Raw genomic sequence first — 15,434 nt, 5'->3', positions numbered from 1 at the left:
CATATACCTACCTAGCTCTCTATCTATCCCTTATAATCTGCGAACTACGAAAGGTAATGTATGCACTTAAGGAAAAAAATCTGCTGTTTTTTTTTTTTTTTTAATTAACGAGATAATTATATCATTTATTCAGAAAACCTTTTTTTTTTTAACTCTTCAAAAGATAAATTAAAAAAAAAAAAGTCCTTTTCTTTACCGAGATAATTATTCTCGTTAATTCAGAAAGTCGGGATTTTTTTTACTTATTAAAAAAATAATTTTCTTTTTAAGTTTTCTCTTCAAATAAATTCTTAAAAAATGAAATAACAATCCTGTCTTTCACTTCCGTAGAAAACAGACTTTACCACGGAAGACTACAGCTGGGTCGCATGTAATAAACGTCATCATGTTCAGCTGACTAGGACTGCAGCTTGCTGCTGGAGTGAAAGTTGTGTTGTTAGTCTTGAGAGGGTGACTTAATGTTAAAGGTCTCTTTTTCATTTTGTCCATACAATGTGTCAGACATGTTGGGGTGAAGCTGAGCTCTCGGTGCTGGTTTCACATCGTTTTAACTCCATTTCAGCGACGTACAAAGTTGTCATGCTCGGTCGCAGACATGCAGTGGAAAACTGTGTCTGTCTTAGTTTTACTTCTTAACGTTGCCACTGCTTCAGGAGCTTCGTATGCCATCACAGTAGATGTGGAGAGACCAGTAGGAGATCTGAAACACTTCTGGAGAAGCACCGGTTTCTGGTAGGTCAGATATATAAGTGTTTCTGTTCACAGTTCCTCCAGCGGAATACACAGAGCAGTGAGTGTGAACCGTGTCAGAAAGTTGGGATTTTATTGTACTGGAGAAATCAGTGTGGGTTTATTTTTATACCGAATCTACCAGAATAAAATGTATTAAATAATGTTACATCACGTCGGCATCCACAACAAAGCCAAGACATCTTTTAAAATGTCCGTTTCTTCATTGGAGATTGCCATAGCTTTTCTAAAGATACAACAAATGTTATCTCAAATGGCATGACTCAGTCTGAAATCTTCTACATGTGTGTATTAAATCTATGATCTATATTTAGCATATTTTAAATATATATTTGTGTCACTGGTGCATTACGAAGTGAAACAGGAAGCTGTTCTTTGTGTCCAGCCCCCCTCTGCCTCACACCCAGGCCCACCAGTTTGACCTGAGCATCGACCAGCAGCTGAACCTGGCCTATGTGGGCTCAGTCCCCCATGGAGGGATCCAGCAGGTCAGGATACACTGGATGTTGGAGCTGGTCACTGCACAGTAAGTGAACTAGCAATGAACATGAACTACTCGTGAAAGAAAGCGGGCCATTTAGTATAATTTAAGATTTGTCTAGTTTGAAGATGAATGAGTATTTTGTGATAATTTGCAGCTGTCTGATTTTGTTGTCGTAGAGATATTGGAGGACAACCTCAGTACAACTTCACTAAACTGGACCAGCTGATAGAGCTTTTGTGGATTAATGGACTCCGACCAGGTATTGTACCAGGCTGGAAAACATCATATCATATTTGTGATGCATATTTAACACATCCACTTCCCAAATAACTTTATTTTCCCAAATGCTCTCATCAAGGATCCAAAGTAGAGTTCATTTTTTTCTTGCACTTGTGGTCTTCAGGTTTTGAACTGATGGGCAGTGTCTCCAACTACTTCACTGACTTTGAGGACAAATCACAAGTGGTCGAGTGGAGGAATCTGGTTTATCTCATAGCCAAGAGGTACATCGGTGAGTGAGTGCCGAGTGCTGTTTCTTAATGTTGTATTGTATATGTTTACTCTGCATACCATGTAATCATGGTGCGTAACACCTGAATCTGAAAAAATACATGAATTGTAATTGAGAAGCAGGTATTGGCCAAAACTGGCTGAAACATTGTTAAAAAAAATGTTTTGTGACTGCTGTTTGAACCTGATTACTTGAATACAGAGATTTTACCATTTGTCATTTGTATTTTACAGTAAAATAAAATACGTTTTTTGATTAAATGTATAATGTTCACTGTTGATTGTGAATCACAGACAAGTACGGCCTGGGAAGTGTTTCTCAGTGGAACTTCGAAACATGGAACGAGCCCAACAACCATGACTTTGATAATGTGACCGTGTCAGTGCAAGGTAAAGCCTTAACATCCTACACAACACTTTTATATCAGTTCTTTTTAAAGTGGAAATTGGTACAAGGAAAGCAAATTTGTTCTCATTTCTCCCATATACGTATATAATATTAGTTAAATGCTTATATTGTTTCTAGTTATTCTAAAAATGTTTGAAAGTCTGTACATCCATGATTAGACTTTATATTAGGGAAAAATTGGAATTCAATACATCACAATTGTCTATCTGTAATATGACATACAGTATACTGTATATCTGTATATATGTAGGTATATATGTCTACACACATTTTTTACTGGAATAGACGGATCATCATGCATACATTAGAGTGGTAATAGTTTGGGTATAGTGGGGAGTTTAAGCAAAACATGATTGAGTATTTCCAGAAATTGCTGTTTGTGAACTTGATAAACCAGGTAAGGCAACAGTTCTCTGGTTCTTCTCTTTAGGCTTTTTAAACTACTATGACGCCTGTTCAGAGGGTCTGCGCTCTGCCAGCAGTCTCCTGAGGTTTGGGGGTCCAGGGGACTCCTGTCATTCCCCCCCACACTCACCATATTGCTGGGCCATGCTACAGCACTGCTACAACGGCACCAACTACTTCACTGGAGAGACGGGGGTCAGAATCGACTTCATCGCCCTGCACAAGAAGGTGGGCCTTTCTGCACTCAGAGCACACCGAGAACAAAAAGGAAATCAAGAGTGATTTTTAGTAATTTTTTGTATCAAAAATTTCAAGATTAAGGTTCAAATAATTTTTATTGATCTTTAAAAGCACAGAATAACGGAATATATGTCTTGTATTTATTGTTGTGAAGACTTTTCATTGTTATGTGACACAGTCTGGTTGAAATATTTATTTCCAAGCACAAACACAAAGATAGCAAAGTTACTAATGTACCTCAACTCCTTAAATCCTATTAGCACAATCACCTTTACTGTAAAACTAAGCATTCATTAGTTTCTTTAATTGATACAAAATTTTAGAAGCTGATTTTCTGCCTCTGTCCTCCAGGGAGGAGGCTGTTCATTGCCCATCCTCCAGCAGGAGATTCAGACAATGGGGGAGATCCTGGAGCGTTTCCCCCGCTTCCGCAGCCTCCCTGTTTACAATGATGAGGCCGATCCTCTTGTGGGCTGGTCCAGGCCTCAGGGGTGGAGGGCTGATGTGACCTACGCTGCCATGGTGGTGAAGGTGAGGTGAAGGGATGGAGAAGAGCGACATGAAAAAACACCTAGAGTGAATCATATTTGAACATTGGATGGTGAAGATCAACATGGGTATTTAAGTATGAGGACAAATAATGAGGATTATTTACATTATGACATATTTACATTCATTATTAATATATCAAGTCATTAATATTATGTTTTCTGAATAAGTGACTGAGGTTTTTTCAAAATTTCTAATGGCTGCTTTTGGCTATTACGTTTAACGTCAACTTTGATAAGCAAAAAATGACAGACGTTTTATACTTCACAGGGTAGAAAACAAAATTAGACTATAGGACAGTGACACAGGCGGCACGGTGAAGCAGCGGTTAGCACTGTTGCCACACAGTGAGAAAGTTCTGGGTTCAAATCCCGGGCCTGGGGCCTTTCTGTGTGGAGTTTGCATGTTCTCCCTCTAGCTGCATGGGTTCTCTCCAGGTACTCCAGCTTCCTCCCACAGTCCAAAAACATGCACATTAGGTAAATTGGCAAGTCTAAAGTGCCCATAGGTGTGAATGTGTGTGCAAGTGGTTGTTTGTCTCTGTTTGTCAGCCCTGTGATGGACTGGCCTAGGTGTAACTGCAACTCTATAAGGTTAAGCAGAATAGATAATGGATGAATGGACAATGTAACAGATTTATTTATTTATTTTAGTGACTTGCATAACAAAAATAAGTGTGACAAGAAGGGTAGACATAATGGACAGACATGTAAATGACAACAATAACAATAAACACTTAAGGAGATATAGAAATGAAAAGAATATGATGTGTATGGTATGTGTCTATGATGTGTGTGTGTGTGTGCATGTGTGTGTCTTTTTCATGGTTTATATGTGATGTGATTGTATGTATCCGTGATATGTATTTGTGTTTTGCGAGAAGGTGAAAAGAGGCTGTTCTGTTGAGCTGCCAATATCGGCCTGGTCTAGTGGCAAAAGGTAGTCTAACCAGTTAACTCTTATACAGTGTACTGCATTATACTGCATACATACACTGTGTACTGTACACATGCTTTAGAGTGCTGTGACTGTGACATTAGCGTGTTAGCGTAGCATCACTTGGGATTTGTATGTATAGATTCCCTGAAATCGAAATATTAAATCACCTCTTAACAATCCTCTGTCCACCCCCCTTCAACAGGTCATAAACCAGCACCAGGATCTGCTGCTGGCAGACCCCAACAGCACCATCAACTACACCCTGCTGAGCAACGACAACGCCTTCCTCAGCTACCACCCACACCCCTTCACCCAGCGCACGCTGACTGCTCGCTTCCAGGTCAACAACACCCAGCCGCCTCACGTCCAGCTCATCAGGAAGCCTGTCCTCACCGTCATGGGCTTGCTGGCTTTGCTAGGTGACCGTCTCTTTACTGTAGAGCAGGTGACCCTCCAGGGTTTCATGTGGGCGTCAGTGGAAATGTATGATTGAGGTGTGATAGGTTTAATTCATTTATATATGTGGATTTTCTAAACTAGCCGCAGTACAACTAAAGGTCAGGTCACCAGGATGTTGCTGCTTCAGTGCTGTGTTAATGGCTCCGTTGCCTCTCTCTGTATGTGATTTAACCTTAAGGAGAGACCCAGGTCCTGGCTCAGGTTCTGAACTTGGCAGGAACCAGCAACAGCACAGTGGGAGTTCTCGCCAGCAGCCACAAGCCTGTGATGCCGGGCGGCTCGGACAGCTGGCAGGCAGCAGCTCTGGTCTACAACAGTGATGACAACAGCACCTCCACCAACACTGATGATGTGACCGTGTCACTGAGAGGACTGGCTGCACAGAAAGGTCGGTTTAACCAAATACTGTTACGTTATTTAAGATCAAAATATTTGTCCAGTATCTGAAATCCTACAGGCTGTTATTTCTGCAGGTGAGTGGTCCATTTCAGTCCTGCATGCTCTGTCTGTTATCTGTATCCAGGTCTTGTGTATGTCACATATTACTTGGACAACAATGTCACCAACCCGTACCAGCTGTGGCAGAGTATGGGCAGCCCCGACTTCCCCACAGCAGACCAGTTCAGACGCCTCAGGGGTCTTCAGGTAAACAGGAAGCCTGAATCATATTATAGAAATGAACATTAGCACAAAAATATTTTCAAAGCACAATTTTATACTCATATTATTAAAATCTTCATTAACTGATTGTTAGCTTGTTTTATTTTTCATTTCAATTGAATCAGTCCACTCTGAGAATTATTGTGATTGGGCATTTCCCACGCAGGTTCAGTCTTTGTCCAAAACCAGAAACTAATTTAAATCAGTCTAAATGATGTCGGTCAGATGAGCCATCGTGTTGTTCTTCAGTAAAGAAAAGGACAACGTTCTTATCAAGCTGTAAAATGGCTGAAAGAGTGCACATAGACTATATTGTACATGTACATTGTACACTTAAATAGTGTAAATACTGAAACAATATGCTGTTTGCTTCCATTAAACAACAATATAATAATGATATATCTGTAGGTTTTGGATGCTGTTTGGTAGATTGCAGCTACAGTGCCTTATGTGCTGTAGTTTCACACTGTTTTGAGACACCGTGTATCCATGGATGAATTTGTTGTGACCCGGGACATGATTGGTTTGCTCTCTCTCTCTCTTTGACCCACTGATGATGCGTCAATATTTCAGGACCCTCATGTTGATGGACCCTGGGAGGTTCCTGCAGGGGACACTCTGACTCTGAGAGCCAAACTGTCTGTTCCCTCCGTTCTCCTCATCCATGTTTGTGCCCTGCCCAAAGTCGCACCAGACCAAGTCAGTGCCAACACACAAAGACAACAACAACAAAACTCTGACTGGTTTTGTGCATTGTGCTTTGCGCATCAGTTAAATCCTACTTGGTGTGTCAGTGTTTGTCCCTCTGTGCAGTTGAGGATGTGTTTCTGTGTCAGTGCAGGTAAGATAGATTTTCTCCAGTCACCGAAGTTTGCGAAGCGAGAAAGTAATTTAGTGTGAATACAGTTATGTCCTGAATCTAATGTAATGTGTAATGTATATTCCTAAAGACATAATCATGAACTAGTCTGAACTATATTTGACTTTTCATTAGGTTAATGGATTACGCTTCATCAGGATCACCAAAGGCCAAGTCCTGATCGTCTGGTCTGATCACTGTGTAGATTCCAAGTAGGTGCACACAAGTGATTATTTCTCTATTCATGTGTTTGCCACCACAAGAAAATCGTAAAGGAGTGAAAGCAGATAAAATAAAACTAAGTGCAGCAGTACAGTGGATTGAATCCTTGTATCATGATGTTGAAATGCAGTGACTATGTACATGCAGTAGGTATGACCGTAAGCATTCATTCATTTATTTTCCTCTCTTTGTATTTGCAGATGCATCAAGACGTTTGAAGTTGAATTCTCCACGGACCACGAGAAATTCAGCAGGATTAATACACAGGACACCGTTTTTACCTCATACGTCTACTCACCTGGTAAGGATTCCCAGTAAACTGAATAACAAGTGATGGCAGTGAAGAAAAATCTTCATATTTCAAGCTATATTTTGGCATTGTGACATGCAGTCATAGAAAATAACACCGTACACCGTGTTGTGTTCTGTAGTGGACCAAGAGGTTGGCGGTCTGTACAGAGTTCGAGCTGTGGACTACTGGGGAAGGCCTGGGCAGTATTCGCTGCCAGAGAAGTATTCAGAAGAGCACTAGACCAGGCTCAGGTCTGACAGTATTCATCTTATGTTTCTACATGGTTTTGTACAGTGTAAATACATTTTATAGAGATTAAAGTGCTGATTTATATACGTTATACAGCGTAGGTCATTTGTTTCATCTGCCCAATCGCATTATGAGCAAACATTTACTATTGATGCTCCTGCTCTATTATACAGTAATACAGGCCTCACATGTTTTTGAGTATAGGAATGTTTGTGACTCGAATATTAGATAAAAGTGACTGAATACATGATGTTGTAGATGAAGTGGCCTGTGGAGATGGATAAAGTGACTAAGCACATTCTGTCTTAGTGGAAACCTTTTAAACTCACCATTCACAGCATCAAAGCACACAGTAACAAGTAATTATAATCTTTTGTTTCTTCATAAAACAAAAGCGGTAAGGCTGGTATTATTCTATACAGTTAAATTATAAACAAATCCCAAATGTGTTAGTCGGTCTCTTAGTAATTTGCAATTTTTGTACCCTGTCTGTGGCTCCCACTGGTTTCTACTTAAGATGTAAAACAGATCCCAAATACTGTATATAGCTTCATTAAAAAAAAAGGCCTTAATAATTTCCTGCTGGGCACAGTAATTTTTTTAACATTTCTCAAACAGAAGTAACCGGCAGATTGGTTGAGGACTATTTTCAGCGGCGGATTAATACATATTTGGTGCTTTAGTTTTTAATCATTTTGGACAACAGTAGATCTCTATGGCACGGAATAATAAAATATATCAGGTTTTGGATACACAGACAATACCTGTTACTTGGATCAATTAATTGTTGATTTTGGTCTTCTCATGTGATTTAATGATAATAAGAAAACACAGAATACAACACCTGATTTGTCCATTGATATATTTACCCCTGAATGTGTCACCTGTGTCATACATCCAGAATGAAAACTTGTTAAACAGTGTTAAAATGTGAGTTTGAATTTGTTATATTCCATTTTGTCAACTTAAGATTTTTATATGATGTGTTGTATATGTGTTTGTGCATGAGCTAAGTAAAAGTTGGAACAACAATCTAAGGTTCTTACACAGTCGTTTTTACAAAGAGAAGGACAACAGCAACTTTCTTTACAAAATTTATTGTCACCAACACAGAGTGATTACACAGTGCAGATGTTACCCATCAGTGTGACAATACTACACGGTTGGTTCTGTCATCACAGTCACTCAACCGGTAATCAGTATATTTTCATTTTGGCAGTGTTCATTAATTTTTGTTTTCATGGGGCGTTGAATTTGATTTATCTGATAATTCTTTCCTATGTCGGTGGAATACAGCAAATCATAAACAGAACAAGATTATTCTCTCTTCATCTCGGACAGGATGATCAATCCAGCGTAATGAAGGGCTGCTCAACAAACTCCTGCTGAGAACCAGTTTAGCAAGCTCCTGTTAAGAACAGAGAAAGAAGAACAAGTGTTAAATGGGTTTACAAGTAAGAGAGCCTGAAATATTTATCCTGAATGTAAAGACTAGAATATGAACAGTGATGGATTAACTATTTAGTTAAGACATGCTTCTTTTTCTAAATTTAAAGGTAAGTCAACAATAATACTATGAATACAAGAGTACCATGGACACTTGTACATCTTGTTTACTTCAGAGCATCAGAGCATCATAGGTTGAGTACATACCGGACTGCAGCACGGGCTGGAACTGTCCGGCCATGCAGATTTCCTCCTGTTTCTGGCGGACGACTCTCTGGATGGCAGGGGGGAGGCCGCGGGGGTTACGGGAGAAGATCAGGGCGTAGCCGTCCTCACAGCTTCCATCCTCCTTCAGGGTGCGGCAGGCGTAGGTGATGGCGTAGTTGTCATAGTCTGTGTCAATGACCCAGTAGTTGTCACCTGGAAGAGCAGAGAGCAACAAGTTAGTCTCAATTGTGTGTGAGAGAGACCTTGTGTGTGTGTGTGTGTGTGTGTGTGGTTGTGGTCGGTATGTGCTGGGTGTGTGTGTCAAGTGCATGATGTGTGTGCTCGTGTGGAGATTGGTCGTGGGTGGTTGTGTGGTGTGTGCTGTGATGTTGGCGTGTGTTGTGTCGTGTGTGTGTGTGTGTATAACTGAGGAGGCTCACCTCCACTGGACAGGTAGCTGGCCAGTCCCTGGTAGTTCATGAACATCTTGCCGGGGGTGCCGGGGTCAGGCACTGAGTACTGAGCAGCCATGTCAGCGCACACAACCCAGAACCTGGAGGCCAAGTAGAGAGAGAAATGTCACATTATCAAGCAGGAATGGAAACATTTATATATTTAAATATATCACATTAAGACTAAAGAGATTTCTAAAAATGCCAGTTACTCACCCAAAGAGAGTGACCCTGCCCCTGGAGGAGGCCACCATGGAACCATCGTCTCCAACAGTGTACTCAGCAGAGATGTTGTCCTGCAGGAACAAACCCTCTGGATCTTTCTTCTGCAGAGCGTACCATTTTCCTGCATACTGTCGTGAAAAAAAAAACATCAAAAAGATGAATATACAGATTATTTTAACAGGCAGACATCAGTAGGCTACAGATACGTACATATACAACATTATATTTCATTATACACTGATGAGATCCTGGTTTAAATGGAGGGTGTTGATCATTCTATCCTGGTTGAATATATTTTTCCTATTTGATTGTATCTGTGGGAACTACCTAGCTGCCTTTCCTCTATCCTGTTTGTGGATTTTTCTTTTTAGAGATATTTCTGTACTCACTCTTTGGGGTTCGAAGTCCTCTTTGACTGTGAAACTGTCCACCACGCAGGAGGCCAGACCCTGCTCCACGCAGGCCAGGAACAACATCACCAGGGCAAAGATTTGGAAGTCCATTCTAGATGAAAACCCAAATCCAGCAAATGTCAGTTTGGTTGATAGTGTGATTTTATTTTATTATTTTCTTTTATTAATAGTTGTTTGAAGAGGCTGCACACATCTTAACCAAAATGTCGCTCTAGCAGCTCTATTGTAAAAGTATCAGCTGGTCCCCACAAAGCTGCATCTCCTTACCTGAAGTGCAGAGTGAAGCTGCAGGAGGTTTTCAGTGCAGAGCTGTTGCAGTGTCTGAGATGTGTTGAGAAGAAGGTGCATCAGCCTTTTATACCCAGCGCTTAGACAGACTCAATGATTATTTTCACTTCTTGAACCTAAATGCAGAGTTTAAATCTACCGCTAATCCAGTTAACAAAATCCCCCGGTGTAAGCTGATGAACCCTTGCATTCAGCAGTGTATAGGCTTTATGTAATTATTTGCAGGGCTACATAATGGGATACATAATGGCAGATGCCCCGGGGGGGGGGGACAGGCGGGGAGAGGCCTGAGCCTCAAGTCACACGTCTACAGCGAAGGTTTTTACCTGAGCAAACACGTGTATTTTGGGCAGTAAGGTCACACGAAAACTTCAAATAGGACCAAGTGTTAATAGAGAAAGTAGTGTGAATATAGGCTGAATGAAAGACTGTGAGATACGAGGACTTTATTATGATTCTGTGGTTTGTTTTTCTTTACTTGTTGTCCATGAAACCAGCCATCTTCCTTCTATTTTTTTGTCCATCTTCAGATAAAATGTCCCAACATCTCTGGACTGGGATACTATATACTTACTGTAAAGTTAATGACTGGCCATAAAAGTTTTACCTGTTCTGTTATTATGCTTTACTATGTTCACAACTGGCCGTGAGATCTAGGGACAAAAATAAACTGCCTCACTTTTATTATTGATAGATTATTAATATCTCTGTTTAATTGGACGGTGACTGTAAGTATAAAGAGTTTTCTTATTGATTACTGCAGACAAAACTTTTTATTTGGATGTAAAACATTAAAAGATCCACAGAGTTTTAAGTCCTCAATCAGTTCCACATTCAGATAAAAAATGCTTTACAGGGCATAGGATGTGAAACTGAAGAAAGAGGCATTTTCACCGTGACAAGCACCACAAATAAATAAAACTGTAACATTTTCCATTATAAAATGGCCTGGAGAGAAGCACTGAGTAATGAATTCCTGTCATGTTATGTGAGCAGAGGCTCAGGTGTTCCCATCTGCTGTCACTCCATCGGTTAAGTAACGTTCTGTCATCTTGTCTGTAAATGCTGCCAGAGCTTCAACCTGTAATCCCGAGCAAAACATGTCATATCGGAAACAGCTGAGGTGTGTTACAGGAAGTATACACCACCTCAGCATCAGCAACATGCACGCAGACACCAAAGTGTGACAGTGCCCTATTGCCAAAAAGCTGGGGTGTGTAACTTTCCATTTTGCTGCTGCAGGTGCATTTTTGAACTCAGTGTTTCCACTGTCATGTTTTTCTGTCATTTGTTAAACCACATTTTGTAGAAATGCTTTAAAGCAACCCTTTTTGTTTTTGTTAAGCCTGTTTTTACTTTAATGGTTTTCTTCAAGTAGAAGAATTTTTTTCTTACTCATTTAAATTATCTCAACTATGAGCAGTGCAACAATTTTATTTGTATTCATTCATTGTAGCTGTGTTGTTGTGTACTTTTAAAAAAAAATGTTGTAAGCAGATCACTGTAATCCTTTTCACCCCTAACAAGTTCCCATCACCAGTCCTCAGGAGATATTTTTGTTTTGCACTACAGTAGGTGAGAGCTAAGTAAAGACGAGAAGCATGCCAGTAAGTCCAGCTGTATTTTTAATCAGCCCTGTTATTGTTGTTGTTCTAATATTAACTTGTCCTGAAGATATTAGGTAAAGCCTCTGGGCTTTGGCATCCTGAGCTGTTGAGGGCAGTCAAAACAGTGTTAACTCTAATCTGAAAACAAAAACTAGGTTTAAACGATCCTGTTGTAAACACACACACTTGCTTAACTGGAGGTGAGCTCAGGCTGAACATGTCTGTGCTCGAGCCATCTCAGGTCACAGGATGACAGGCTATGAACGAGGCAAGTTCCATAACAAGAGGATGTGAGCAGGTGAAAACACTAAACATTTGAAAGACTCCTATTTCTTTTCTTCTTAGCAACGTAGCAATAGGGTTTAAATGTTTGGTCGGTCTCCAGGAACATGAATGCTGTTTTTTTTCTTCAATAAAAAAACACAAACATTTTCCACAGATATATGTATATATAAAATCAGCAGTGGAAATCATTTATATCAACATTTTTGAAACCCACTTGTAGCTGAAATGGTTATCTGATTCCCTAATGCCCATCAACAGACATTTTTCAAGCTAATAATACCAAACAATTCCTACATCCAGCTTTCAGTTGTGAAAATTCACTGCTTTAATCATTTGTGACAATGAACTGACTTCACCTTACCGATAATGAAAATAATTGTTGGATTTCTTAACTCAGTCTGAGTCTTCATCATGCTAAAGTTGAAAATTAATGTCCAAAAGAAATGAAACACTGTGAAATAATAGTGGTTTTATGGCTGTAGCTAATGTTTTTCACAATAATTCCACATGCAATTTAAGCATTTATTATTTGTCAGAGGCTCACAAAACTTCATTTGTAACACAAGGGGAGGAATTTAGGGGAAAGGTATACAATGCTTTTCCCATTAAAATATTAATAAATTACCATTTTACATCTGAAGGAGATTGTTCCTATGATATCTATGCATCTGCTTTTTAAAATTATGCCAATGCAATAAGTTAGACCTGTCATATTTCTAGTGAGATCCACAAAGGTGTTGGTGAACACTTCTCATTCTTCCCATTTCCAGGTAGGACAAATGAAAAACATCCTTTCGTCTTTTATATGATGATTAGTGAGTTTTAATTGCAAAACAAGTTATCACTATAACATTACATCTGTCTCATATGTGCTGTAACAGTTTCTGGGAGAACACCAGTTATACAAAGGTCACATTTGAGAAAACAAAGACAAGGACTACAGTGATCATGTACTTCTGTATTTATGACATGGCTTCATTACAAACATGAACATAATAACTTATGAGGCTGCATTTGCAGTGTTACAACGCTGAGTTCAAGAGCCTTATTTATAACATGTAACTTAAGTAAAATTGCTGTATCTGGCAATCCGGAGAAGTGTTGTGTTATTCAAGGTAACAGTGGACACATCCACAACATGGGAGTGCTTGACTGGTTGTGACCTGACTTTGTCATTGTTACTCCAGAAAAAGGAGGAAGAGGGCGGAAATTGCACATCTACGGGGACATCCTCACATCGCCCTCCAAGCTTTACTTCAGAATGGTATCTTCGCTCGCTGTAGGGAGGAAAGTCAAATATTTAAGGTTAGTCAGTTTAGGATTTCGCATGATTCACAATCATTAGGCAAAGTGTAATATTTTGTTGTGCAAACTGGTGTTGCTATTATTGTGTTCGCCTGTATGAGCTGTGCAGCATACAAATGTATGTGTGTGCAAACTGGAGCCTGAATAGCTGACATGTGCATAAGGCTGAAGAGACTACCTTCTGCTAGCTGCTTGGCAATGCGCTCCTGCTCCTCGCGGGCCTTTTTCTCCTCCTCTTCAATCCTCCTCTCTTCAGCTGCGATAGGCTTCAGGTGATCTGACAAAAAAAAAAAAAAAAACATTAGTGAAGGACTAAATCGCACCCATAATCAACTACATGCATTGTATTTCAAAATTACATCTGCTTACATCATCTAAAGTGAAGATCTTGTTGAGCTTCAACAGGAAACATGCTTGAATATAACTTATAATGAGCTTAAATCTTTAAACAGTGTTCACACCTCCTTATGTAAAATGCTGCAGTAATTTAGCACGGATTATTCTCCTCTATCAGTTTATAAAAACAACTGTTACAACACTGACAGATCAACTGTCTCTAGTGTTTTAAACATAATGATTGGTGTGCAAAATTTGGTCCAAATCATTGTTACATTTAGTGGATTAAAGTGGGTTGATCTCAGCGCACTGTTGCTGTTAAAGACACTACATGATGACTATTAAGAGTAACGCACCATATCTCCTTTTGCCGTAGATGATGCCAGCAATCAAAGCTGAATACCTGGCTGTCTGAAATGGAAAGGGGGATACACATTAGTCAAAGTCACAAAATCTCAAATTAGCTGATTAAGATTCAACACAGGTCCATGGTATCTGGAAGTGCATAGCAGTTCTTGACACCCTTACATAGCAGCGCTTTCTACCACCTAAGAAATATTGCTAAAGTGTGCCCCTCTTTTAACTCAACAAGACAACATCAATTAGCCTACTGTAATGCTCTTTTTACTAATCTTCCAAAAAAGTAAATCGAGAAACTACAGCTAATTCAGATGCTGTTAGACTTCTAACGAAAACAATATTACTCATGTGCTGTCTACACTACATTGGCTCCCTAGGTCTTTTAGAATTGAATTCACCAGTCCTACTTGTATACAAAGCACTTAATGGTTTGGCACCGTCTTATGTCACTGAAACACTGTCGTTTTAAGTCCCTCCACGAGCTCTTAGATCCTCTACAGCAGGTCCTCTAAATATCCCAAAGTTCCCCAGACTAAAACTGGGGAAGCAGCCTTCATTCATGATGCACCTAAACTGTGGAACACCCTACTAAGAAATATTAGAGGGGTGGGCTCAGTGGACATTTTTAAATGGACAACTGAAAACATACCTGTTAAATCAAGCTTTTAATTAGCTCTTAAGGTTTTATTATTATTTATTTTATCAATATTAGTTTATTTTAATCTTTTTTATGATTTCCCTTCCTTAACTCCCTATCTCCTTTTATACTTGTCAAAGCACTGTGAGCTGCATCCTGTGTATGGAAAGTGCTTTACAAATAAAATGTAATCTTATCTTTTCCCACATCATTGCTACATCCACTTAACTCCATAGCGTTATAGCGCTGCAGGAATATATTGAGACCATGTTCATGTGCACAAAACACGCAAATTAAACTGGTTTCCAGAGTGTTAGAACCCACTCTTAAGTTCAGCAAACATACAATCCACCGTGAAGCATTAGTTTCATTCAAACATAACCCGTCACTGTTTGCAGTAGTGGGCAGTAACAAGGACACCATGAATTAAATAATAATTGGTAAATCTTTTAAATCGAGATAAAGGATGCCATATTATATGTTAAATGCCTCGTGTTGTATAAATATCAATAATTTCTTATGACTTTCCTATTTATAAGCATCAGCTACCACTACGTCGTTTCAATGACAGCTTCTTCTATTAGCTTTTAGCAACGCCAGGAGTGATGTCCGTCAATGCACGTTGCGCTAAACAATAATATTAATCAACTGCGTTATTAAGACCTAATGCAGCACACCTGTAACCATTCACTGGCCTTTGTTTAACTGCAGACTTCAGTAACGTTGCTAAGTTACAGTTAGCTAATGGCTAGTATGCTGCTTAGCTAATGGTTAGCAGGTTAGCGTGCTCTGCGTAGATAGCAAACTGGAATACAACTGCAAAGGTCATTTTACAATGAGACACGA

General features: G+C 39.6%; 2 protein-coding genes across 3 annotated transcripts; one reads left to right on the top strand and one right to left on the bottom strand.

Moving 5' to 3' along the window:
* Nucleotides 1-406: 406 nt before the first annotated feature.
* On the top strand, nucleotides 407-8,017 carry idua (iduronidase, alpha-L-). Of its 2 annotated transcripts, XM_022754788.1 has the most exons (14): nucleotides 407-732; nucleotides 1,136-1,276; nucleotides 1,411-1,493; nucleotides 1,638-1,745; nucleotides 2,039-2,134; nucleotides 2,584-2,786; nucleotides 3,150-3,329; nucleotides 4,489-4,705; nucleotides 4,924-5,133; nucleotides 5,269-5,390; nucleotides 5,979-6,104; nucleotides 6,400-6,476; nucleotides 6,687-6,787; nucleotides 6,918-8,017. In XM_022754788.1, the coding sequence occupies exons 1-14, from the start codon at nucleotides 596-598 to the stop codon at nucleotides 7,016-7,018; spliced, it is 1,902 nt and encodes a 633-aa protein (XP_022610509.1). In that variant the 5' UTR covers nucleotides 407-595; the 3' UTR covers nucleotides 7,019-8,017. The 2 variants fall into 2 exon arrangements, with proteins under 2 accessions (XP_022610509.1, XP_022610517.1); XM_022754796.1 differs by lacking the exon at nucleotides 407-732 and having other exon boundaries at nucleotides 1,185-1,276; nucleotides 1,413-1,493.
* Nucleotides 8,018-8,108: 91 nt separating this feature from the next.
* Nucleotides 8,109-10,143, bottom strand: LOC111228776 (purpurin-like). Its single transcript, XM_022754808.1, has 6 exons — nucleotides 10,038-10,143; nucleotides 9,747-9,861; nucleotides 9,349-9,485; nucleotides 9,121-9,233; nucleotides 8,681-8,893; nucleotides 8,109-8,435 (listed from the first exon to the last, which is right to left on the bottom strand). The coding sequence occupies exons 2-6, from the start codon at nucleotides 9,858-9,860 to the stop codon at nucleotides 8,425-8,427; spliced, it is 588 nt and encodes a 195-aa protein (XP_022610529.1). The 5' UTR covers nucleotide 9,861; nucleotides 10,038-10,143; the 3' UTR covers nucleotides 8,109-8,424.
* Nucleotides 10,144-15,434: the final 5,291 nt, after the last annotated feature.

The sequence above is a fragment of the Seriola dumerili genome, unplaced genomic scaffold, assembly GCF_002260705.1.
Source record: "Seriola dumerili isolate Sdu_G_001 unplaced genomic scaffold, Sdu_1.0 BDQW01000017.1, whole genome shotgun sequence".
Lineage (NCBI taxonomy): Eukaryota > Metazoa > Chordata > Actinopteri > Carangiformes > Carangidae > Seriola > Seriola dumerili.
This window is presented reverse-complemented; position numbering and strand designations above follow the sequence as displayed.